General features: G+C 32.8%; 4 protein-coding genes and 1 pseudogene across 4 annotated transcripts; 4 read left to right on the top strand and 1 right to left on the bottom strand.

Moving 5' to 3' along the window:
• The first annotated feature begins 2,643 nt into the window (after positions 1-2,643).
• LOC107926393 (uncharacterized) lies at positions 2,644-4,483 on the top strand. The gene is made up of 4 exons (XM_016857240.2): positions 2,644-2,784; positions 3,434-3,541; positions 3,675-3,739; positions 3,862-4,483. Exons 1-4 carry the CDS (start codon positions 2,674-2,676, stop codon positions 4,022-4,024), a joined length of 447 nt encoding a protein of 148 aa, XP_016712729.1. The 5' UTR covers positions 2,644-2,673; the 3' UTR covers positions 4,025-4,483.
• A 2,589-nt stretch (positions 4,484-7,072) lies between these two features.
• On the top strand, positions 7,073-10,269 carry LOC107926550 (alpha-soluble NSF attachment protein 2-like). The gene is made up of 9 exons (NM_001327264.1): positions 7,073-7,222; positions 7,489-7,538; positions 7,624-7,696; positions 7,795-7,874; positions 8,555-8,706; positions 8,860-9,019; positions 9,124-9,171; positions 9,790-9,870; positions 9,955-10,269. Exons 1-9 carry the CDS (start codon positions 7,078-7,080, stop codon positions 10,033-10,035), a joined length of 870 nt encoding a protein of 289 aa, NP_001314193.1. The 5' UTR covers positions 7,073-7,077; the 3' UTR covers positions 10,036-10,269.
• Positions 10,270-11,197: 928 nt separating this feature from the next.
• LOC107926426 (peptidyl serine alpha-galactosyltransferase-like) lies at positions 11,198-14,506 on the top strand (annotated as a pseudogene).
• A 4,445-nt stretch (positions 14,507-18,951) lies between these two features.
• LOC107926495 (protein WVD2-like 7) lies at positions 18,952-22,676 on the top strand. Its single transcript, XM_016857358.2, has 9 exons — positions 18,952-19,288; positions 19,466-20,032; positions 20,295-20,657; positions 20,748-20,806; positions 20,895-20,969; positions 21,071-21,173; positions 21,902-21,964; positions 22,040-22,147; positions 22,228-22,676. Exons 1-9 carry the CDS (start codon positions 19,220-19,222, stop codon positions 22,456-22,458), a joined length of 1,638 nt encoding a protein of 545 aa, XP_016712847.1. The 5' UTR covers positions 18,952-19,219; the 3' UTR covers positions 22,459-22,676.
• Positions 22,677-22,731: 55 nt separating this feature from the next.
• On the bottom strand, positions 22,732-25,202 carry LOC107926496 (succinate dehydrogenase [ubiquinone] iron-sulfur subunit 2, mitochondrial). Its single transcript, XM_016857359.2, has 2 exons — positions 24,363-25,202; positions 22,732-23,061 (listed from the first exon to the last, which is right to left on the bottom strand). Exons 1-2 carry the CDS (start codon positions 25,052-25,054, stop codon positions 22,884-22,886), a joined length of 870 nt encoding a protein of 289 aa, XP_016712848.1. The 5' UTR covers positions 25,055-25,202; the 3' UTR covers positions 22,732-22,883.
• Positions 25,203-25,856: the final 654 nt, after the last annotated feature.

Here is a 25,856-nt window from a genome sequence, read left to right as displayed (position 1 = left end):
AAACTAAGGTAATTTTATTTATTTATTTTGTTAGATAGTTATTTAGGATAAATTAATTTTAGTTAAAGAGTACTTTATGCAACAAATGAGTCAAATCTAAACATGGGGTTAGGTAAGTTCATCCCACCATTTAGGAAGTTAATTACTTGATTTATTTATTGATAAATCAAGTGATATTTGGTGAATTAAATCAACTAATGATTTTGAAAGTAACATTTATTTTTTTGTTGGTTGCTATAAGTTTAAATATAAGTTGTTATATGCTTGAATTCCTCTTACATTTTCGAAGTTTTGTCTTTATTTAGAGAATTAATCCACTAAATTTCAACAAGTACAAGATATAATTTAAGTTCTATAAGCTCATTAATATCAACCCCATACCTATTATCTAATTCGGATCACTATTATTTTTTCTTTGAAAATTTAATCGTAAAATAAGTGACTCACTGGAATTTACTTATAAATTTGCATTCAGAGTACTAACTCCTATATGAACAATGATAAATGCTCTCTCAATATTTTTACTAACAGAATGATGTATAAGTTTTTAGGTTTGCTAAACTACAATAAATTACATTCGAATTATCCTTGTAAAGACTAAGATAAAGATTAAAATCTTTAAGATATTCAAAAGTTAAACTAATCCAATCTTCTTAAATAAAGAAACTTGGATAGCATTGTAAAGCTCTAATTCAATCCTTGTTAATCTAATCCTACTCGATTGAGTTTTAACTCGATTGACATTAACATTATTACTGAGGTAAGAATATTTGGATTGGCATTTTTCAACCCTTCTAAACAGGAAATTGGCAGGTTGGAAATTGAAATTGCTTTCTGCTATAGGTAGACTTGTACTCGTACATTCACACTTTGTATTGCATCAAAGCCCCAAAATATATCACGGACAAGATTGACAAAATACTACGAGACTTTTGGTAAGGCCAAGAAACTTCACATGTGTAACTGGGACACTCTGTGCTGGCCAAAACGTAATGGAGGACTAAACATTCATAGATCAGAGTTTTTCAATGAGGCACTCTTATGCAAACAAGCATGGCGATGTCTCACCAAGCCATAGCCCCTCACACAATCTTTATTATTAGCCAAATATTGCTCTCAGACAAATTTTCTGGAAGTACAAGCAAAAGCTACGGACTCCTGGACTTAGAAGAGCATTCTACAAGGACAAAGTTTAGATATTCAACTTTGCTTCGGGAACAATGTCTCTATGGCCCTCCGTTAATACCATAGCCATGATTTACCTGGCTTACCCTCTACGGCTATGATGAACCCGACTCTTGGACACTGGGATGAATCCCTTATTAAAGAAAGACTCGGGGAAGAATGGCACAAAGAACTCGCCTCTCGGGGTTTTTCCATCTTAGGCGGCCATGATAAAAATGTTTGGAAGCATGATAAAGTTGCCACTAAAATTACTCATCTTCCTATGGAAACTATGCCATAACTTCCTCCCTGTACGAATGGAATTCCGTCGACAACATATACCAGTTGATCAACATTGTTGTCTCTGCTCAGGATCTGCAGAAGACATTGATAATTTATTCAGATTATGTGCTTTCTCTAAAGCATTATGGTTTGGTATTCCATGGGCGGTACGGCTACACGACCCCGGTTATAAGATTTTTTTTTTGGTTTCCCAAATTATCCGCTAGAGCAAGCTCAAGGGCTAATCTTAGATTGCATCCTAGATTGCTGATTACCCTCATGGGGATATGGCTCACCAGGAAGCAGTACATGGAAGGATAATAACGCTTTGGAATATCTAGAAACAACGTAACGAAGTTACGTTTGCAGGAGCACACCCCAATGTTCAAGTGACCTTACACAAAATTCACCACCAACACCATTCCTATCAGTTGACGCACCATCAGATTTCACCCCGCTCTAGAAACTGATCCCAACAATCCACCATTTCAGTGACTCACTTCTATCCACAACATCCACCGAGTACTCTTGCCTTACAGGAAACCGCAGCTACCATCATCGTCTCTTTAGCCAACAATAATCCAAAAACCATGATTGGTATAGCTGCGGCAATCTCACGAACCTCTTGTTCCCCTTGTTCCCCGCTGTTTACTGCTGCACATTAGTCAAAATGTTTTACTTCTATATACTCGAATAAAAGCTTGTTTAGAGGAGATCGACTCCTTACAGATGAAATTTATGAAGTGTTATTTATTCAAAATTGATGAATTTCTCAACAAATTGACATTGTCTTTGATAGGGTCTTTGGTGGGAATTATCTCTTAACTTTATTTTAATACGGCTGCACTTGTAGATATTTCATCATTCGGTACCTTAAGGTTATTCTCGTCCTTAACTTCTCTAGTAATATGAGGTAAAGGAGGTGCACGATTAATAGTTTTGATATGTTTATGATTTAACTAAAATCACATTTAATTTTAAAAAATAGACATCTAACATGTCATCATAATTTAATTAAAATATAATTTTTGAGCCAATTAAAATGATAATCTAGAATAACCCCTTCACTAAAAAAATGAAGGAAAAAAAAGAAGATAAATCAAGCCCAACATTAACCAAAAAATATTGAAAATAATGGGCCAAAATTGTCCAACAAAAGAAAGGCTAAGATCCAACAGTGTTTTTTTTTCAAGCTCTAGAAACAGTGGCTCACTCGGATGAAAAACAATGGCAACTCGGTTCAGATTAGTTATGGCTATGCAGAGAACAATTCAAAGGATCCACACTCTCGTTGATACCCCACGCCTCAAAAGCTTCTCTCTTAACGCACCCAAAAGTGTAAGTTTTTGTTTCCCCATTCTTTTTTCTGCTATTTTCTTTTGCTTTTTTAGTGGGTTTCTTTCTCTTTTTTTTTTACTAATTTATTGATTTTTTTTTTTGAATTTTGATATGGGTTTGTTTTAATTTGAGTATATAATCAGACCCAGATAAGTTATTTGAGCACCCTTTTGGTTTTAGCTTCATTTTATCTCTTAGGAAGTGGAAATAATCATTTGGGTTATTAGCAAAATTACCAAAGAAAGTTTACTTTGTGGAGTTATTGAAATTTTTGGTGCCAATTTATGTTATATTTCTTGATAATTTTTATATATATATATCCCAAAAAGGAATTTGAGTAATGGAGTGATTCAAATTTGAAATTTGATTATGGCAAACTCCATTTTTGTTGCAGACATTTTGGGACATGGTATGAGTATATGCCTTTTCAAGGAGATTCTAAATACAAAGAAAAACGTACAAAAAAAACAAAAGTTGAACATTTGTTGGACACATACTCGCAGATGATACTCATCTTTGAGTCCGAGTAACATAGGTTGATTGACCATGTTGAATCTGTTTTTTCATGGTGTTGACCGACTGAGTAAATTTTTCTTTGATCCATGCTTTATATAGCTTTCTTATCTATCATGTTGAAAAACTTGTTCAGGTAGATGTAGAATATGCGAATGGTATCAAGTTTAGCTTGTCAGCTGAGTTTTTGCGAGTTTATAGCCCTGCTGCTGATGGCAAGATTCGATCAATCGGCAGTGAAAAGGTATATATATGGCTTCATCTAACAGCATTGATTGAGCACAAGGCATTAAGTAACTTGAATGTCTACTTTATGATGTTATCTCTCTTTTAGATAAACAAGTTCCAATTGTGATTGCTTGAGGTTCCTTTATCAGGTTATATCTGGTCGGCGCCATGTCGGGATAATGTCTGCCGAACCTGTAGGAAACTATGGGGTAAGGTACCTTCTCTAGGTTCTTTTTTAAACCATTTTACTTGGTAAAGTTTACACGTGATTGGATTCTTAACTGTGTTTTTCCTTGTCTATGTCATGCTTGTGCCATTTCCGGGTGGATGGTTCAGGATAGTTTTCGATGATTTGCATAAAACTGGGATTTATTCTTGGGACTATTTCTTAAATCTTGGGAGCAACAAGTTTACTCTCATGAGAAATTATATCAAAACATTGAAGAAACATGGACTCAGCCGGGATCCTTCTAAAAGAAAGTCATCTAAAGACCTCTGATTATCCGAGTTAGTCCCCTTAGATCATTGACTCAACCTTAGTCTTATCTAGATGAGGCTTAAATAGCACAAGTGTTTTTTCGAGGAACATCCATGTGGTTTAGTTTTCTGGACTCAACTCGTTTTCCAGACGGAAGAGGGGATGGGAACTCAGTATTTTCATGTTCCATTGATAGGCCGTTTGAAACAGGTGATTTACAATTGATCTCGATATTACTTTCATTTCTCCTTTCTTGTGGACTAAGAAATTTTGATATTTAGACCTAGTTTTAAACATGGTTGTTCTAGACCTAGTTTTAAACATGGTTGTTCTTTCTTTATGTTTAATGCAAAAGAAAAACTGCTCTGATACATGTTCCGATAAAGTTAGTTTCCCGATTCCGATTGAATTCCAGATTAGAATCCCATGTTGTATGTACAATTCCCCCGGGATGTTTGAATTGGATCAAATTCATTTGAATTGGTGTTTGGTTTCAAGTGTTATCAAAGTTACAATAGACTAAAGTTGTTGATAAATCTTTTTTTTTTTTTTTTGAGAAGATATTGTCAAGAGAGGTAGTCACAACTCTGAATATGAACCATAAAACGGATAAGGAGGATACAAAAGAAAAATCTTTTTGTTTTGGGTGATGGAATTTTAGTTTTATTCACAAATTATCATTTTCCTTGTACATAAAATCTAGGTGGTGAAACATTGTTTTGAATGAATGTTACAAAAACAAATCATTCATTAAAAGAACATATTAAAAACTTTTGCTTTGTTTGATTTTTGAGATTCTCTTAGAAGAAAATGCTGTACCTCTAATTGAATTTTTTCGGTAAGATTATTAAATTATTTGTAAGTTTACAATTGATTCTTCCCATCAAACTTATAGAAATACAAACCGGATTACAACTTTAATGACCTGCTAAAAAACACAACAAAAGTTGATCGAATCTTAATTTAATTGGTATGGTCATTATCGCTAATACAGGTGCATATGCTTTTGAGTGTATTGAACTGCATTATCTTTCTATTTATGGGTTAAGGAGGGGATATAGATAACTTTAGACATTGTGCGCATACAACAAAAACATTACTCATCAATACGAAAAGTTAACCTTGAAACTACAACACCTTCACCTATCTTCGAACTTACATCAATCTCTCAAGATAAATAAAATATTATTTTTTAATTTTAATTTAAAATAATTTCTAATGAAACTTTTCTATTTTAAAATTAAGTTTTAAGATAAAATATTTGAAATTCAATATTTTTAATTTAAAAATTAACTAAAGTTAAACAATTAGTTGTGATTTTCAAACCTAAAATTTTTAAAAATTAAATGTTATAATATTTTATAAAAAAATTAAATAAATATAAATTTTTTTATTCTATATTAATTAGATAAGTAAAATTTTACTTTTGAATTAGAATTTTTATTCTGTGTGTCATTAGATGGAGTTTTTACGTGTCAACTAATAAAACTATCCGTGCGAGTATGCCTTATTAAATACCATATAAATTAGATACACATTGAGAAGAAAGTATTTCTCTAAATATAAATTGGTCTATTTTCTATTTTCTTTTATTTTTTTTAATTTAACATTTTTATCAAATTTAACCGATAAATAAGTGGTTATTTACTTACCATTTTATACACTAGTTCATTGAAAATTTCTAGCAAATAATTTTTAGCCAAAATTGTTAAATATGTTTAAAAAATTAAATCACTAAATTATTAAAAATTAAAATTCTAGTGCAATTAATTTTTTAATAGCTTTTATATTAAGAATAAAATAAATAAAGAAATATCTTATTGTTCCCTGATAAAATATTTATATTACTATATTAAAAATAAATAAAATTCAATAAATATTTAATTATGTTTTATTATAATTTAAATTATTTAAATTTATAGATAAACAAAATTGTAAAAATTCAACAAATACCATCTAAATTTAAATTTAAAATAAGAAAACAAGCTGAACACTACAATTTAAAAAAAAAATTAGAAAAATTCAAAAGTTAGAAAAATTCAAAAAAAAAATGAAAATTCAAAAACACAAGACTTGGTCTTCAAAAAATTCAAATTCAATCAAATTTAATTTTCTTATAACGAATTAATAAATCAAATTTAATCTAATCTTAAATTTGAATAATTGACATAATCAATTTATGGTAATTTGAAAAAAATAAATTAAATTAAAAAAAATGTTAAGTACTAATATATATATATATATAATAGGTTAAAATATGTTTTTAAGTCATTGTACTCTTCGAGTATTGAAATTTAATCATTTTATTTTTTAAATTTAAAAATGTAAATCCAATTGTTAATACTATTAAAATTATTTTATTAAATTTATTTATTTTTAGTTACATGGCTACCAAGTAAATATTTTTTAATTTTTAAAATGTCACGCTAATAAATTTAACAAAAAAAATGTTAACAATTAGATTTGAATTTTAAAATTTCGAAAGTATAGGTATTAAATTCTTAAAAATAATAGTATAAGGCCTAAATTTTAAATTTATGAATAATGTAAGGATTTATAGCATATTTTAACCTATAAAATAAATAATTTCTTAAAAAGTTAAAATATGTTAAAATATCTCATAACTCCTTATAATCTTTGTAATTTCAAATTTAGTTCATATATTTTATTTTTAGGAATTTAATCCTTTTAATTTTAGATTTCAAAATACAAGTCTAACTATTCACATTGTTAAAACTATTTTGTTAAATTCGGGGTTATTACAATGTCATCTTTTTAGATACATGGCTATCAAGTATTTTTTTTAAATTTCAAAATGTCAAATGAATAAATTTAACAAAAAAAAATAGCAGGGTTAATAATTGGACTGAATTTTAAAATTTAAAAAATAGATGACTAAAATTTTATAAGTAAAAGTATAAGGATTAAATTCAAAATTGTAAAGAGTAAAAAGGACTTATAGCATATTTTAACCGAAGAAAATCAAAAGAAAGAAAAACCAACACGGTCTTTGATATTATAAATTAAATTAATTTCTATCAATAATCAAAGAAGAAAAAAGAACAGAGAAAAAAATGGGAGATCAGTTAGCGAAAGGAGAAGAATTCGTGAAGAAAGCAGAGAAAAAGCTAAATGGTTGGGGCTTGTTTAGTTCTAAATATGAAGACGCCGCCGATTTATTTGATAAAGCTGCTAATTGCTTCAAGCTTGCCAAATCATGTACTTTTTTCCCCTTAATTTTTATTTTTAGTTTTTGTTATAAGTAATTAACACACTTTGCAACTTGGGTTTTTTTTCTTATTACTATTTTCTGTTTTAATTTATTGATTATGGTAGATCTTTAGTTCCGATTTACTCAAGTATCAATTTTAGTAGTTTCTGTTCAGTTAATCAATTTGAAATTTAGGGTTTTCTTTTCTAGGATCAGATTATCGATTAATTTTTAAAATAGCCGTAATTTTTAATCTCTATTTTTTTTCTTCAAGGGGACAAAGCTGGATCAACTTATGTAAAGTTGGCGAATTGCCATTTGAAAGTAAGCACTTCGGATTAAATAGCATTTTGTTTGTCACTGCTAAGTAATTTATTTGACTCTTTTGTTTGTTTTTTAAAATCTGTAGTCAGACAGCAAGCATGAAACAGCTCAAGCTTATGTTGATGCTGCTCATTGTTATAAGAAAACAGCTACAAAGGGTAAGTGTGGATTGCATATGGTTTCACTTGGTCCGGATCCATCGGGGAGTTTTAGTGAATCTATGCTTCTGACTGAATATATTTTCTTTCCAATACAGAGGCTATATCTTGCTTGCAGCAAGCAGTGAACTTGTTTTGTGATATTGGAAGGCTAAGCATGGCTGCAAGGTATTATAAGGTATAGTTTAACCATTAATATGCCAATCTATAAAGGGAGAAAAAGAGTTTGTCGTATATTGTTTAGTTTAGTACTTATACAGCATAATTTTGCAGAGATCATGTTTTGTTTTGAGTTGGTTCGAATTGTTTCCTCAACCTTCTTTAATAGTGTCAGGACAATTGTTTAACTTTCATTCCTCTGTCTCGAGACATCAAACATTGAAACTAAGGGTCTGAAATAGGAAGCTAATTCTCGAGACCTAAGGAGTCAAGTCTCGAGACATGAACCCAATTGTTTCGAGACAGCTTAGTTCAAAGCAAAACTACTAAAACAGGGGAAGCATGTCTCGAGACATAGCTTCATTGTCTCGAGACACAACCTTCCATCTTGATAATTTGAGTAGGATTTGTGTCCAACCCTGTGTTTGGCCTCGGGTCACTATGTATGGGCCCATTTGACCTTGTGCTTGTACAATTCACTTGTGTAACTTGAAATTTATGAATTATATTATGTTTATTGGTTTAATTTTAAAGCAAATGAATGATCACAGTCTGAGTTGCTTCGGCAATGGATGTGACATCTCATAGCCAGATCTGCCATCTGGGTCTAGTGTGGGGTGCCACATTTCCTCAACCATAACTTTGTATGATGATGTTAATTACAGTTATTTATAAACACGAATGTTTCGTTGCGTGCAGGAAATTGCTGAATTATACGAGTCTGAACAGAACATTGAGCAGGCCATGGATTATTTTGAAAAGGCTGCTGATTTCTTCCAAAATGAAGATGTGTCTTCTTCTGCCAATCAATGCAAGCAGAAAGTTGCACAATTTGCTGCTCAGATAGAACAGTGAGCATATTTACTTCTAGACAACATTGTTCTTGTGACGCCTTTTTGCAGTTTTCTACTATGATGGATTATAATCATTGTCTTTTTACTTTGCTAACACCGTTGCATAAGTGTTTCCCTCATATAAAAGATATTCTTATGATATTTCTCCAGATACCAGAAAGCCATTGAGATATATGAAGAGATAGCGCGGCAATCACTTACCAATAACTTGCTGAAGTATGGAGTTAAAGGTCATCTTCTTAATGCTGGCATTTGTCAACTCTGCAAAGGTGATGTTGTAGCAATCACCAATGCGTTAGAGCGATATCAGGTTAAATTTTAGTCTCTTTTTAATATTCTAACACATTAGCTTTTTACCTTAAATTGTAATGTCGGACTTATCAGTTAATATGAATCTGCTTTTGCTTTCTTCAGGATCTGGATCCAACTTTTTCTGGAACGCGAGAGTATAAATTATTGGCTGTAAGTTATCATAATATTACTGATTTACTTCTTTCCTGCAATTTACTTTTTAGTTGATAGGATTCTGTTTGGTTCTTTTGGTGGTAAAAGTATCATGGAGGATCCTGTACTAAAAAATGAGCAAATTAGTCCTTGAATCTTAGTTTGAAGAGTAAATTGATCCTTCTTGTTAAAAAATTTATCCATTTGTATGGAATAACCAGACAGTGTCATGTGGCATGCCATATACCTCATGCTGACATATAGGGATCAGTTTTTAATAATAGAAATAGATGAAATTTTTAGTAGAAGGACCAGTTTGCTCTTTAACCTAATATACAGGGAATAATTTGCACATTTTTTGAGTGGAGGAGGCAAAATGCAATCTGACTCCTAATATAAGGGCCTCATGATACTTTTACCTTCTTTTGGATTTTGCTTAAAGCATACTTGATCACCGGTTTCACTTTTTCCATTCGTTTCAATTTTTCTCTATCTATCATGTTTGTTAGCTGTAAATCCAGTTACTCCTTGATTCTATATCAAATCTTGTCAACTTCAAGATTATACATATCCATTTGAGAATCTGGTTCTTAATCTTTGAAATATGGGTTTTAACGAACTTATGCTTTCTGACAGGACATTGCTTCTGCTATTGACGAGGAAGATGTCTCAAAGTTTACGGAAGTTGTCAAGGAATTTGATAGCATGACCCCATTGGTATGTCGATCTCCATTACTAATGCGGTTTTGACCCCTGAAGTTACTATGCTAACATGTACTGTTTCCGTAAAATGCTATGCAGGATTCTTGGAAGACAACCCTTTTACTTCGAGTGAAAGAAAAGCTGAAAGCTAAAGAGCTGGAAGAAGATGATCTTACCTAAAAGAGCTTTGCGTCGTGAGAGTTGCCTGTGTTTCTCAGTTTTTCATTTTAATGGTGATTGCTTTGTTTTATGTGTCTGTGTGCAATTATACTCCGTATACTCTCCCTTATAACAATTATTTCCGGAAATGTTTCACTTGTTTGGCCTTAAATTTTATGATTTACGCTGATGATGATTATACTGCTGTTTCTGTTCCTTGTGTTACTGGATTTCAATTTTAGTATGTGTTTGATATGAAAACCTTTGAATTTTATTCATGCTGAAAGGAGGAGGAAGTCTTTTATGGAATAATTGAATTAATGAAATAATTCTTAAGCTCTGTGTGTGTATTATCTTATTTAAGATAACATTTTTATATAAATTTTGATAAATTAATAAATTATATTATTGTATCCATGTTTAACTTTGTGAAACTTTTCTATGCTGCCATTTTTCTGTGTGTTTTAAAACTTTTTTTCCTATAGCATCTCTAATATTATCATGCAAGCAAATGAAAACATGAATTTCGAATGGGTGATGAGTAGACCTGTTTGTGGATCAAGATATTAATTCAAATATGAAGGCTGCTTGAAAAATGAGTTTAGTAAGTAAAAAAAAAAATAAATCCATTTAAAATATGAATTGAGCTTGCGCTTGAACATTTAAAATTTTAACTAAGTTCGGCTTGATTATTCTTCTTTTAAGTTTGTTGTTATATATTACGTAATTTATATAATTACAAAATAAATTCATTGTAATATATAAAACTATTACAATGTAAAACTTAAAAATAAAATAAAATGATTATATCTAAAATTATAATAAATACAAATACATGAAATTACTAAATATTATATTAAAATAAATATGAAAGTATATATATATTTTAAAATTTTTAAAAATAATATCGATAAATTTAAAATATACTCAAGTAACATTTTGAAGAAAAATTATGTCTGTTAAGTTTGATGATTATAAAGGATGTCATTCTGTTTCATCAGCCACCTATACAAATGTAGATCTTTTTCAACGTTTGACTTCTTACAATCTGAATCTCATGAAATTAAGATATTTTACAAACTACCCAATTTTAATCAGCCTTTGAAATTCAACTTCCAATGGCCAGATTTTTAGGTGTCGTGATGCTATTGAGTTTTTTGGGTAGGTTCATTTAGGATAAAAAACGGGTCTTGAGGCACCATATAGGATCTCTGTGGAATGTTAGAATTATTTTGATTGGAAAACGGCTGGATTCATGCATAGCTTCAGGAAAGCCCAACAACCCGGACCAGTTACCCGGTTGCTAAATTGTACGGATGAAGAGAAAAAGAATTATAAAGGGGTGGATGCTCCCACTCTTGAAGTTCCCTCTATGAGAAGACATCCAAAAACTGGTGACTGGTATAATAAGCTTCGGCCTTTTTTTTAGCATTTTTTTTCTTTTTTTCTCTTTGTTGAGTTTTCCGGTATAATAAGTCTTGTTTTGGTTAAGTTCTGGTCTAGGATGCTCTTACTTTGAACATTTGGATGCATTAAATTGAGATATTTGTTGATACTGGTGACGGAGGTTGAGTGTGGTTCAAACAGTTGTGCCGAGAGCCATTAGTAGTAGGAGGGCTTGGGAAGGATATGTTGGTATCTGAAGGGCTATGGAGGAAGTTGGGTAGAGTTGGGTAGAGTTTCACTAGAAGAGAGCTTGGAGCTTGGTGTGAGCACCACTAAATGAGTATTTTATTGTGTAGGGTTTCTAGTAAGTTTGTGGAGATTTTTCTTAAGATAAGACTTGATAGAATTTGGTGTAAATTCTATTAAATAGAATATTTTATTATGTAAGATTTGTAATAAAAATATGGAGAATTTTATTAAAATGTGATAATATATGATTTGCTAGAGCACGATCTAGGTTCCATTAAATAAATATATTATTAAGTAGGGTCTGTAGTAAAATCATGTTCGATGTGATTTGATGGAGTTTAGTGTAGACCCCTCAAAATGAATATTTTATTGCATAAGATTTATAGTAAGATCATGAAGAATTCGGTTGAGATGTGATAAGATGTCACTTGATAAAGCGTGGTGTAGACCTTACTAAATGAGTATTTTATTGTATAATAAGATGCCACTTGATCAAACTTGGTGTAGGCCTTACTAAATGAGTATTTTATCATGTAAGATTCTTACTAAGATTGTAAAAAACTCTATTTAGAAGTGATAGAATGTGACTTAATGGTCGCCTGTAAAATTGAAATGGAAGTAGTAAACTTAAGAAGGGCCTTGGATATAATAGGAGGGACTTCCAAGTGGGTCATGATGTGGTTGGGTGTAAGAAATTGAAAGTGTAGTTGTTATTGGGTTAGTTGATTTTTGTTGTCATTTTTCTTACATCAATTGAAACAAAAGATTTGGTTTCTGAATGAAATAAAGTTTAGTAAATCTTGTTTTCATATGTTTAAATGTTGAAGACTGATGAAAATCTTTCATTGTTTCATGTTTACTTCACATTCCCTTCTAGCATACAGCTTATGTGTCCTTTCTGATTGAAGTAAGTCTTTGTGTGGGGGTAATGGAGTTGATTATATATTCCATAGTGTTTTCGTATTTTAGCATGATTTGGATCAAAGAAGCGTTAGCACTATTTCTGACTCGAGTCTAGAACTTCCTGGTGGAATAACATACATTGTTTCATTAAATTCTACAGGTACCCTGCAAGGAACAAGCCTGCTGGAGTTGTCCACTGGCTAAAACATAGTAAAGATGCACAAGATGTTGATTGGGTCGCAATTTTGGATGCAGATATGATCCTTTGAGGTCCGATTATACCTTGAGAACTTGGTGCCGAGAGAGGCAGGCCTGTTGCTGCTTATTACGGGTACCAAACTTTTCATTGTTTATTCATAGTATGCCAAACCAAGGAATGTACTTGTGACACTGCTTCGACATTCATTTTTTCAATGTTCTGAGATGTTCGTAATTCTTTGTTTCTTTCAGGTACTCGGTAAGATGTGATAATATTCTAGGCAAATTGCACACAGAACACCCAGAAGTTTGCAACAAGGTTGGTGGGCTTTTAGCCATGCACATAGACGGTCTTCGAGTTCTAGCACATTTGTGGCTTTCCAAGACCGAAGAAGTACCTGAAGATCAAGCTCACTGGGAGACTAATATAACCGGTGACATCTATGGGGAAGGCTGGATTAGTGAGATGTATGGTTACGTATTCGGTGCGGCAGAGGTACGATCTTTGTCAATTTTAGCCCACATATAAAGAGCAGATAGATTTTTTCCCTTCAGCTGTGCTGTTTGTGATATTTCTATATCCGTCTTTGCTTTTCAGGCTGGACTTAGGCATAAGATCAATGAGGACTTGATGATCTACCCTGGATATACTCCATGACTCGTTGTTGAGCCTATTCTTCTACATTACAGCTTGCCATTTAGTGTCGGGAACCGGTCTTTCAGTAAATTAGAACACCATGAAGATGGTATTGTTTATGACTGCAGGCAACTCTTTCCCAAACCTCCTTATCCTAGGGAGGTATGTTAATCTCTAGACCTAGGATGAAAGAATCACTACATGCAATGCATTTTTTTTCTTACAAATAAATAAATTTGAGGCATGGCATTGTCCTTTTCCGTAAACTAAACATCGTGATTATATCTGATGATGCTTGCACGTATAAAACTGTTTTATTGCATCTTATGCAGGTGAAAGCTATGGAACTGGATCCAAATAAAAGGCGTGGCATGTTTTTGAGTATAGAGTGTATTAATACGATGAATGAGGGTCTTCTCTTACAACATGCGAGACATGGATGCCCGATGCCAAAGTGGTCGAAATATCTAAGCTTTTTGAAAAGCAAAACTTTTGTGGAACTAACTCACCCCAAGCTTCTTACTCCTCGTACAGTACAAACTGAGGTGGCGGCAGAGGGGAAAGAAATCAGTGAACCCACAAAAAAATTCACACTATTTTCTACGGAATGTATTCCATATTTCGACTGGCAGGCTGTACAGGACTCATGCACAGTTTCCACCTCAGTGGCCAGCCTGAAAATATCACACGTCTTCTCAGCTGTACGGATGAAGACTTAAAGCAATATAAAGGTCATGATCTACCACCCACTCGTTATGTCCCTTCGATGAGCCACCATCCACTAGATGTCTTGTTATTTTCTTTAGAGCTCTCGCTTGCAGCAGTATTCTAAGCTTATGTCTTATTAGTTTTGAAATGATATTCGGCTCGATTCTAAGCTTATGTATTCGTTTAAGCCATGAAAACTCGTGCGAACGATTTTGTGTTTGTCATCTTTGCCACGTTTTGGTGACAAGCCTGCTACCTATGTTGGTTCACTGAAATAACCCATTTCCTTTAAACATATGGCTATTGTTGGGTGAAGTGGTTCAAGTCTCGAACAGTTAATGCAATGTTATCGGGTTACGTCTTTTGAAATTAGCATATTTCATGAACTCGAAGGCAGAGAATGAACTCTTCTTGTTACTCGATCCATTTCAGGTATCCAGCAACTAATAAACGTGCTGCAACCATCTAAACACCGATGCATTACATAGTAATTCTTGATGCTGACATGATATTGAGAGGTCCGATTACACCGTGGGAGTTCAAAGCAGCACGTGACAGATGGTTTCTACCCCTTACGAGTAAGTCGAGAACAATGATTAAGGTCTTCCTTTTTTCTAGATTTACCCCTTATGAATCTTATCCCCTTCAAGTTCGTATGAACTTTACTTATTTTATGGCTTTGCATGATAGTTACCTTATCGGCTGCAACAATGAGCTTGCAAAAATTCATACTCGATTACTCCCCATCCTGATGCTTGTGACAAAGTTGGAGGTGTTATAGTCATGCATATTGATGATCTCTGGGCATTTGTGCTACTATGGTTGCTTAAAACCGAGAGGGTCCGAGCTGACGGAGCTCATTATGCAACAAACATCACTGGAGATACATATTAATATTAATTTAGGTGGATCAGTGAAATGTATGGTCACTCATTTGGTGCAGCTGAGGTATCATTTTCAGTCAAACTTCTTCGGAACAACGATATTTACTGTTTTGAGTTTAGTTTTAACGGTATCCTCTTATCATGGAGTTGAAGTTACGGCAACGGATAAGCAGTGAGATATTAATATATCCAGGTTATGTTCCTCAACCTGATGTGCAATACAGAGTTTTCCACTATGGCTTGGAATTTAAAGTTGGGACTTGGAGCTTTGATAAGGCGAACTGGAGAGAGGTCGATATGGTGAACAGTTTCTGGGCTATGTTTCCAGACCCGCCTGATCCTTCAACACCCGAACAAATCGATGAGAACTAACTTCAACAAGACCTGCTCAGCATCGAATATGCGAAAACATTAAACAAAGAATTGCTTTTGCATCACAAGAGAAGAAACTGCGCTGACCCTTCTGCATTACCCTATCCAAAACCGAATACAACAACAAATGTCTCCAAGTTCAAGGAGATTCGATAGGCTTGGTGAGAACTACGATATGAAAAGCGATTCGATGTTCGGAAATCATTCTCAGGAATCATCTCGAACTAAAGTTACGGATGGACTGTTTAGAACATTAATGTTATGGATCGCTCGATTATGGGTGTTTTTTGGGATTGGTTTTATGTCAGTCATGTTAGTGGTGTTTTCTAGTTATACAAGCAAGGGAACATTAAAAGGTAAAAGTAACAAAAACACTAGAAAATCTTGTATTGGATTCTTAAAGATGAATGATCGCGATGGGCAAACCCGTAAGTCAGAGGCATCTTTGTAGAGTATGATAAATAGTTGAGAAGATGAACATTATGAAGTGAATGCCAACGACATAGAGATTAGAATAACTATTCTTTTTGGTAAAACTATCATGGACATCCTTGTGCTAGTGTCACGGGATTAAAACTTAAGTTTGATAAATCGCGTGGCCTTAATCAATTTTTTAAGTCAGCGTTACTTTTGGCATATTGTGGATAAAGTGTTGAAGAGCGCTTGCAACATGTTCATATTGATGAAAGTGAACGATTCTGTTTATAGTTGAGCTTCTTTATATTCAACTGTACAGAGGATTTAAATTCTATGCATTTTTATCCTTTAGAATTTACAATAATTATTCTCGTAAAGATACAAGTTACTATATTGTTTATATTTTAACTAGGATCTAAGTATATGAGCTTCGAGTCTTTTCTAAACAATGAGTTAACCCTTCGAGGTGAATGACCTCCTAATGAACAAGATGGATCATCAATGTATGCCTTGGTTGCGGACTCCTTTGCACAGTTCGTGACACTAGGAGTCAGATTGGATTTTCTCCCCTATACTAAAAAAATGGGCAAATTAATCTCTTTATGTTAGATTATATAGTAAATTGATCATTTTGTTAGAAAAAAAAATCCATTTTCATAGTAAAAAATTGGTTCCTTTATATCATCGTGAGGTACACGTGACATGTTAAGTGTAACATACATGAATCAATTTTTAATTGTAACACCCTTATACCTGACCAGATAATCTGGTCAAGGTACCAGGTTTTCACATTCATTGCCGGAACAATTACAGAAACTTCAGGTTGATTTATCATATTATTGGATTATTGAATACCGTTTCACTCTTATCGTAACAACTGAATTCAGATTAGAACTATTTATGAGCTAAAATAATTTATACATTTCACAATTCAGTTACATGTCATGCTTCATTAAATACTTTCTATTTTATACATTTTATTTTCAATATATTTAATTCAATTTATTGAATATAAGTATGATTTGTATGAAAACTTATCTTTTTCTTTTTCCGTCAAGAGTTTTTTTCTCTTTTTCCTCATTTCCATTTCTTTCTCATTTTCATTACTGTCCTTCCTTTTTTTTTCTTCTAATTTTTGCACTTTTATTTACCAATTTCTCGTTTCTAAATTGATGAACATATTCTCTAGTATCTTTACTTCACTTCTCATTTTGGGTGACTACGAATATTATCAAATAATTTAAGAGAAAAAGTAAGATTTCATGATAAGGACCAAATTGTAAAAGAAGGAAATCTTTCCCTCAATCATTTTTCCATTCACGTTGGAAGGGAAAGATGAAGAAAATTTTTATATTATCATTTTATTATTAAAATATATAAAAAATCTAATTTAATTATTATTAATATATTATTTAATTAAATAAATTATTCAAAATATCTCACATATATCATTACACTCAAAAACTATCTTTCTTACTAAATGACTATTTTACCTTTCGTGTTTCTTCAAAATTCCATCCTTAAGTTACTACTTACTTTTGATCAAATTGTGATTTAATCTCCCTTATTTCTCTACTTATTTAATTTGGTCTTGACATAAATTGGGTTATTTTAAATCTTGATCCTTTAAATTTCTTATTTTTACACTTTGACCTCTCAGATTTTTGAATTATTAAACTATTTAATTTAACTCTACTTTTATAATATATCTATTTTTTTGGGTGTTAACATTAATTGTAGAAATAGATGTAATTTCTAATAAAAATTACCAATTTGCTCTTTGATCTAACATATAAAGATTAATTTACTTATTTTTTGACTAAGGAACAAAATATAATTTGACTCCTAATATAAAATTATCTATAGTACTTTTACCTCCTTTGGGGTTCATTAAACTTACACTGCAATTATGGTAGGCTAAACCGCATTTCTAATGAATTGGATGCTTGAGATGGTAATAGTACATTGAAGGCCCTTGTATATTAAAAAAGAACAATTAGTCCATGTATATCAGATAAAAAAAAGCAAATTGGTTATTCTATTAAGAATTTTATCTATTTTGGTGGCTTAAATTAGTCATTCCATGTAAAAATTCATCTATTTCATCTTTTATCTAAATTTTCACATCATTCTTTTGTTAAAAATTTCATCCATTTTACTTATATCAACATGAAGTACATACGACACGCTATGTAAACACTTAATAGTAGAAATGGACGATTTTTTTAAAAATTGATTTATTCTTTGAATCGGCGAATTTGTTCATGTTTCGAATAAAGGACAAAGTGCAATACACCTTCTAGACAGTGCTCTATGATACTTAGCTTGCCAATTGTCGCCTTCATGAAAGCTAGAGTATATCTTCTCTTGATGTACACAAATTTGTATACGATTCAAGAATATGATGATTGTGAAACTTGCAAGATTTCCCTAACAATTCAATCCCCAAATCCCAATTTTTTTTTGTTACTTCACACTGATGTTTCAACTACTGGTTGTTCAACTTGGAACATCCAAGGAACCTACCAACTTTTCACTTTGTTTTTGGCCAAATTTAAGGTTAAAAAAAAGCATAGAGATGTTTGAGTTTGCTTAAAAAAGCAACCACAAAACAATATTTCCAAGGTTAAATTCTATTATTAGTTCCTATACTTTGTGAAAGTTGTAGATTTAGTCTCTATACTTCAATTTGGTCATTTTTAGTTCTTATACTTGTCAAAATTTAAAATTGTAGTCCTCACCGAATGATAACTGTTAAATTCATTAAGTTATGCAATTTCTAAAATTTGATGTGTCAAATATATTATTATTGTGTAATGACATACTAACTTGTTATTTCCACATATTATTCATTAAAAATTCAGTTAATGTCATTTGCGTTAAAACTGAAATTTTAGAATTTACGCAATTATACGTATATTACAAGCCTAATAAGTGAATTTAGACATACATTTAACATTTACTGTTTGGGTCAAGACTAAAATTTTAAAATTTAAAAAGTATAGAGACTAAAATTGATCAATTTAAAAAGTATAGAGACTAAATCCACAAGTTTCGCAAAGTACGGGGACTAATAGCAAAATTTAACCTAATTCCTATATAATGGGGTTCTTGTTTCAGTGTCCAAATTCAAACTGCCCCAATTATCTTTAAATTCAAAATTGTTCCCAACAAAATTATGGACGTTAAAGATTTCATTTTTTTTCCATGGAGTTCAACAAGTGGGCCTTGAAAAAAGGGTCTCTTTTTAAAAACATGGGAACCTGTTGGTTTATGACCCCACTTTAGATAATAATTAAAAAATCCCTGAAGTTTTACTTTTTTTCATCTCCAATGGCTTCCATTATTGCTATTTTTTCATTTTGAATTTCAAATTTAAATGGTTATTGTATTTCCCCTTTTTTTAGTAGTTTAGAGAAAGGGCTTTTGCCAAAGAAACATTTTTGCAAACATGGGGGAATCAACTTGTCTCATGCAACCATTTTCTTACACTGCAGGCCTTCCCAATGAAGCCAAAGAGGTCAGTTCATAAATTATCATATGAATTAAGCGAAATTTTAATAATAAAATCTTTGTCTTTCTTCAACTCTATGATTGTTCTTTTGGATGTTAATAATTCATTGAAAAAAACCATTAAAGATTCTTCCTTTATTGGTCCTACTTCACTAAAAACGGTTTCTTTTTGGGGGTTTTTTAGGGAAACCCAATTCATGGTCTTGGACAGTCAATTTCATTTGGCAGATACATGTCTGAATCTTTAGCTTGGGAAAAATGGTCAACCTTTTCTCATAACAAATATGTTGAAGAAGCTGAGAGATATGCTAGGCCAGGTTCTGTAGCTCAAAAAAAAGCTTTCTTTGAAGCTCATTATAAGACCCTTGCTGCTAGGAAAGCAGCTGCCTTGCTTGAACAAGCTAATGCTGCTGCTGCCACTAATGCTACTGAAAGTGAAGCTCAAAACCCAAACCCTCGAATGGCAGAAACTGGCTCCATTTATGATTGTAAAGAGAATAATTCAGAAATTGTGAAGGTTCAAAGCAGCTCAGTTGATGAACCCCAAGTTCTTTTGGAGAATAATATGAAAAATGAAGCTTTTGAAAAGAATGGTGTGGTTGTTGATAAGGCTGAAATTACAGATTTGGAGGTTAAAGAAACAACCCAAGTGAAGAACAATTGTGTTAAAGCTAACCAGTCAAGACTACTTGGAGATGATAAAGAATTGGAGCTTAGTGAAGGGACTCAAATGGAGAAACCTCTACTTAAGGTAAAAAAAAGTTAAACATTTATGGGTAAAAGTAAGATTGCATTTTGCTCCCTCTACTAAAAAATGGATTTTTAACAGAAAATGGGTAAGTTAGTTCTTTGATTTAACGTATAGAGATTAAGTTACTCAATTTTTGAGTAAAGGGGCAAAATGCAATCTAATTCTTGGGTTTCCGTGGTACATCTACCAACATTTATGCTATCTGGTACTCACAGCTCGAGTCTGAGTAACATAGCTTTGCGTTGTTGTTGTCATGATGCAGGGTGGCAAAACCAATGAAGATGAATTTGAGGTAACAAGCGAGATGAAACCTTCCCAATCTTCTTCAAAGGTGTTTGCTAATGCAAGAACATCCAAGATGCCATCTTCACCTGCAAAATTCAAACCCCCACTTCGACCGAACAATGGAAACAATCTCACGCCAATGACCAAGAAGTCTGCAATGGACATATCTGAAAGAAAGAGATCAACACCAAAATCAAGTCACAAGTCAATCAACTTCACCCATGCAAAAGAATTCAGTAAATTTACTTCCACTATCATCAGAAAGATTGATGGTTCAAGAATTGATTCGAATTCTAAAGCATCTAAAGAATGTCCTACACCTTTAAGGACTCCGAACCAGGTGCTCTTTTTCTATCCAATTTATAGTACTGTGTTTAGTTCTAGTTCTAGTTGTCATGGTTGATGAATTGTGTTTCATTATGGACTGCAGGTGTCTATAAGTGGAAAACCGAAACAATCCTCGGCCACCCCTTGGTCTGAAAACCAAAGGTATACTCCGATATAGGTAGTTATTGAAACTTGGAAATGTTTGGAACATTTATCATTACAAACTCTTTATCATATGTATGCATTACAGTGCTAGAACACCAGTTAATTCCTCAGCCAGTGTCAGCAAAACAGCTCGTGGAAAATGGAACTTTCTTCCTACAGAGTGAGAAGCATCTTTTCTTTTTTATAACAACAAATTGTTCATAGTCAGCTTACCTGCTTGTAAATGTTACAAGTCCTGATTTTTTTTTCTTTTTATGGCAGTTGTTCAAAGATTTTGAGTGCCTGCAGAAACAAATCACAGTCACCTGGTATATTTGCATCTTTCAACTTGAGAACTGAAGAAAGAGCTGCTAGAAGAAAACAGGCAAGGCTCTCAAACATAAACTATTTGTTTTACATTTACTGTGTCTGTGTATGATGGGGTGAAAGTACCACAAAACCCCCCTGTACTATATCCCGGATTGCATTTTAGCTTCTCTACTGGAAAAATGGGCATGAATGAGCGAAACAGCCTATTTGTTAAAATTGCACCATTAACTGTTTGCATTGGTGTTTACATAGAAGGTATAATAACAAATTTAGTCCTCAACCTTTACTTATTTATTCAATTTGACCTCTACTCTTTTATTGGAAGTAAGACTTTTTTGAAACTAACAAGGCTAAAGGTCAAAAAAGCCTTCGTAACAAAATTTTAAAAAATCAATTAAGCCCTTTTAAATTTTAAAAATTAGTAAAAAAACATAAAAATTATAAACAAAATTTATAAAAAATAAATTATAAAATTTTTATGAAAAAATAACAATACCGAATTGATAAAGGAGTAAGGGTCAAATTGAATAAATGCGTGAAGGTTGAGAGCTAAAACTGTTATTATACCTTATATATAAACACCAAATTTTGATGGAGGGGTTGGTTTGCTCACTCATTTAACATACAAGGGCTAATTTGCCTATTATTTCAGTAGAGGGGCTAAAATGCAATCCAGTGTATAGTACTGGGGGTTTTGTGGTACTTTATCTGTGTGATGAATATGATGTTCTTCAATGAATTAATTCATTAAGTTACACATTTTCTCCATCCTTTTCTTTTCAGAGGCTTGAAGAGAAATTCAATGTTATTCAGGAACAAAAAGTACAACAGCAAACAACACTCAAGGTTACTTTTTATTTGTATAGGATCAAATGATATCTTCAAGTAGAGCATATCTGAGCTAAATAGGTATTATTGCAGGAAAAAGCAGGGACCGAATTCAAGAAACTACGACAAAGCTTTTGCTTCAAGGCAAGACCATTGCCGGATTTTTATAAAGAAAGAACACCTAAAGATCAGATTCAAAAGGTAAACAAGCTAGTTATCTCATTTTGTTCAAACATGGATTCTACATTATTCATACATAAGCTAAATTGTTTCTATCATAGGTTCCATTGACAAAACCTGAATCACCTGGCATAGGAAGAAAATCTACTCCCTGCAAAGCAAGCATTGTTGAAAGCAAAAGCTCTGTTCCTCCTCATCGGAAGTCTTCGATTAAGAACAATTGCTTCATGCATGTCTCGGAAAAGAAAAACCGAACTTCAGCTCGTTCTCTTGCTTCACGAATTGCAATGTCTGCTCATGAGAACACATCTCCAAATATCCAGCATGCATAAGGTTTGACTAAATTGTAGAATTTGGCATGTCCATTGTATGAATCCCACAATACTACTCAATGCCTGGAATTGGATGAAATGGAGAGGCTGTACAACAAAAAAACTCCTCCTAAAGCTTAGCAAATTCATATTAGTAGAGTACCATTTAGTTACATATTGTCAAAACTTGTTCCTTCGAACATATTCGAATGTTGATATGAGATATGATTCTTCAAAAACCTTACTGTTAAAACAAACAGAACATATTCATACAAGTAACATATAGAAACCAGCTATAAAATTATCAAATTTGGCATTATATCAAATGAAAATATAGTCTACATACAGAACACAATTATTGGTATCCTTAACTTGAAACAAATTGTTCAAGGATCCAGATTAACTGGTTTTAAATACACAAACAATTTATTGTGAAGTTTGAAACTTTAAGCACCACCAGTCAGCTGAAGGTGCTTGATGTTTGTAATCTGTTTTCCTGGGTTCAGACCCTTCGGGCAAGCACGAGCACAATTCAATATCGTATGGCAACGATACAACTTAAACTCGTCATTTATGGCATCCAATCTCTCTTTTGTGTATTCGTCACGGCTATCGCTTATCCATCTGCATATGAGAGAGTATATGATTAAGAAGCTCTTCATAAACTCAAAAGGTAATCAATTATCTTTCACATTCTCAAAGAAAAAACAATAAATCATATAAGAACTAGACATAATTAAGAGGGGCAAGCATTAAAATTAATAAGCAAAAACACTAGTTAGTAAAACCTGGGTGATTGTAATCAATATCCATCAAGACCTAAAACCAAACTTGATTATAGAATTTATAAAAGCTACAAGAATTTATTGAATAAACAAGATAACAAAGCATCAATAATTGAACCTTTCCAATACTAAAGGTTTAAGCATTAGCTTTTGCATATCTACAACCAAAATTCAGGATTTGACTCTTTTAAGAATATTGGATTTTATGGACATATGTAAAGCTTCTCTGTTATCCGAACCCTTCATTATCTCTTTAGTATCCAAAAATACCCTCTCGAGTACAGTAGCATAGACAGTATAAGTCCTATAGAAGACCTTGTATTAGAAGTCAGATTGCATTTTGCCCTCTATACTAAAAAAGAGAGCAAACTGGTCCTTCAGTTTTTAGAAATTCCGTCCATTTCTAATATTAAAAGTTGGTCTTTATACTTCAGCAACACAGCACATGCAATTCTCTGGTCATTTCATCAACCACAATTTTTAACACAAATGACCAAATGGCTCTTTGATCTAATGCATAAGAACTAATTTGCTTATGTTTTTAGTATGGGAAGCAAAATGCAATCTAACAACTAAAATAGGGACCTCCATGGTACTCTAACCTAAAAAGACAGCATACTAAGCGAGTATTGAGTACAACACTAATCTCAACCTAGTAGTGGAATTAGCAAAAACTTCAAACAGAAGTGACAAGATGAATAAACAAAAAACACTTGCAATGCTGATCTAACACATTTATGGCCTAAGATTTGCTCTATACAAAACTGACAATGAACAAAAACACACCTTCCCAATAAAGTACTAAAATTTAACTATCAAAATTCAAATAATTAATATAAAGCTAAACTTCAAAGAATCAATCATAAAACCCTAATTTCAAAATGATTAATGAGAATAGGAAATGAAATAATCACTATCAAAAGCTTTTACATTTCCCTTCTTTTTCACTTATCAACCAAATAAATTCCAAAACCGCCATTAACATAACTTCCCTTTCTGTTAATCACCGAAGATAGAGCTAGCTTTTTTAGTTTTTTTTTTTCTTACAATCAATCAAATAAATCCCAAAACCCAAACACAAGAACCATCGTTGATATAAAATTAACAAAGGAAACCCAAAAAATTCATTATTTTGATTACCTGTTAGCGTGAAGCAAAGCAGCAGGACCCAAATAAGATTCAGGATTCCACCAATAACTAGGACAGCTGGTACTGCAACAAGCACACAAGATACACTCATACATCCCATCTAACTTGGCTCTGTCCTTTTTAGACTGCGGAATCTCTTTCCCCGCCGCCGGTGGCGGATTCTTCCGCTTCAACCAAGGCTCAATGCTCTTATACTGATTATAAAAATTAGTCATATCAACCACCAAATCTTTTATCACAAACATATGCGGCAACGGCGTGATCGTCGTTTCCGATGGTCCAGATTCGATCTTGGTAAGACATGCTAACCCGTTACAACCGTTGATGTTCATTGCACAAGAGCCACAAATCCCTTCACGGCAGGAACGACGGAAGGTGAGCGATGGATCCATCTCGTTCTTGATCTTGATCAAGGCATCAAGCACCATGGGTCCGCATTCTTTTAAGTTGATTTTGAAGTCTTGAAGTTGGGGTTTCGTAGGATTATCTGGGTTCCATCGATAGATTTGGAAGGTTTTCATGTTGGCGCCGCCGCTGCCGGAGGAGGCTTTCGGTTCCACCTTTTGAGCTTCCGTTTCGGTGGCGTAAGGACGGTCCAACACCAGCCGCGATGCTGGAGCCACTTTCGATGACGGCAAACGTGGCGTCATGTTCATCGCTCGACGGATCAAATTGGTCGCCATTGTTTCGGGAAAAGGAAAAGTGCAGTGGCAGGCAGTTGAATAATGAATAAATAAATTATGGGAATTTTTTCATTTATTGAATGACTAAAATGGGGTTTTATATAGGAAGAAACAGCTTGGTGATCAGAGGCGTAGTTTGGGGAATTCCAGTTTTAGTACTTGCATTGCCGTGGATTAGATAGACTTTTTAAAGTCGGTTTGGTGACGTGGATGAATGTGGACCGTAGGTTAGGGGTTCATCGGGGAGCATACATTTCTTTCTATTATTTTCTAGGGCGTGTGCTTAGCATGGCCGCAAATAATTTTTATACACGCGGCCGATTATTATTGGATAATAATTTTTTGGAAACTATGAGATATTTGGGCTTAAGATTTTGGGTTTTTTTGGGTAAAACAAAGGGAAAAAAAGATGTTACATTTAATAATGATTAGAGTTTGGGCTGAAGTTTTGGGCCTAAGATTGTAATAAACTTAAGTTAATTCTTATATTGGAGTTTAAACTTTTTTTTGTTTAAGTTAATTCTTGAAATAATTATTTTTGTATAGATCCAAGTTTGGATAGAAAAGGTTTAACCCCAATGTGGGAACAATTATCTAGTTCAAGGGCAAACTTGAAAAAAAAAAGGGTGCTATGAAAATATTTACTAAGTTCAAGACCCAAATAATGCATTAATCCTAAACTTAAAAATACTCCAAAGGTTTGGTTTTTGAGTTTGGATGATTTTGAATTTGACTTCTTCAAAAATCTGAGTTTGGATAGTGAAATTGGTTCTAGTGAGATTAAAGATAACGATATCAGTAA

Source organism: Gossypium hirsutum, chromosome A07 (assembly GCF_007990345.1).
Source record: "Gossypium hirsutum isolate 1008001.06 chromosome A07, Gossypium_hirsutum_v2.1, whole genome shotgun sequence".
In the NCBI taxonomy this organism is placed as follows: Eukaryota; Viridiplantae; Streptophyta; class Magnoliopsida; order Malvales; family Malvaceae; genus Gossypium; species Gossypium hirsutum.
Note: the sequence above shows the minus strand (reverse complement) of the source record. Positions and strands in the feature narration are given on the sequence as shown.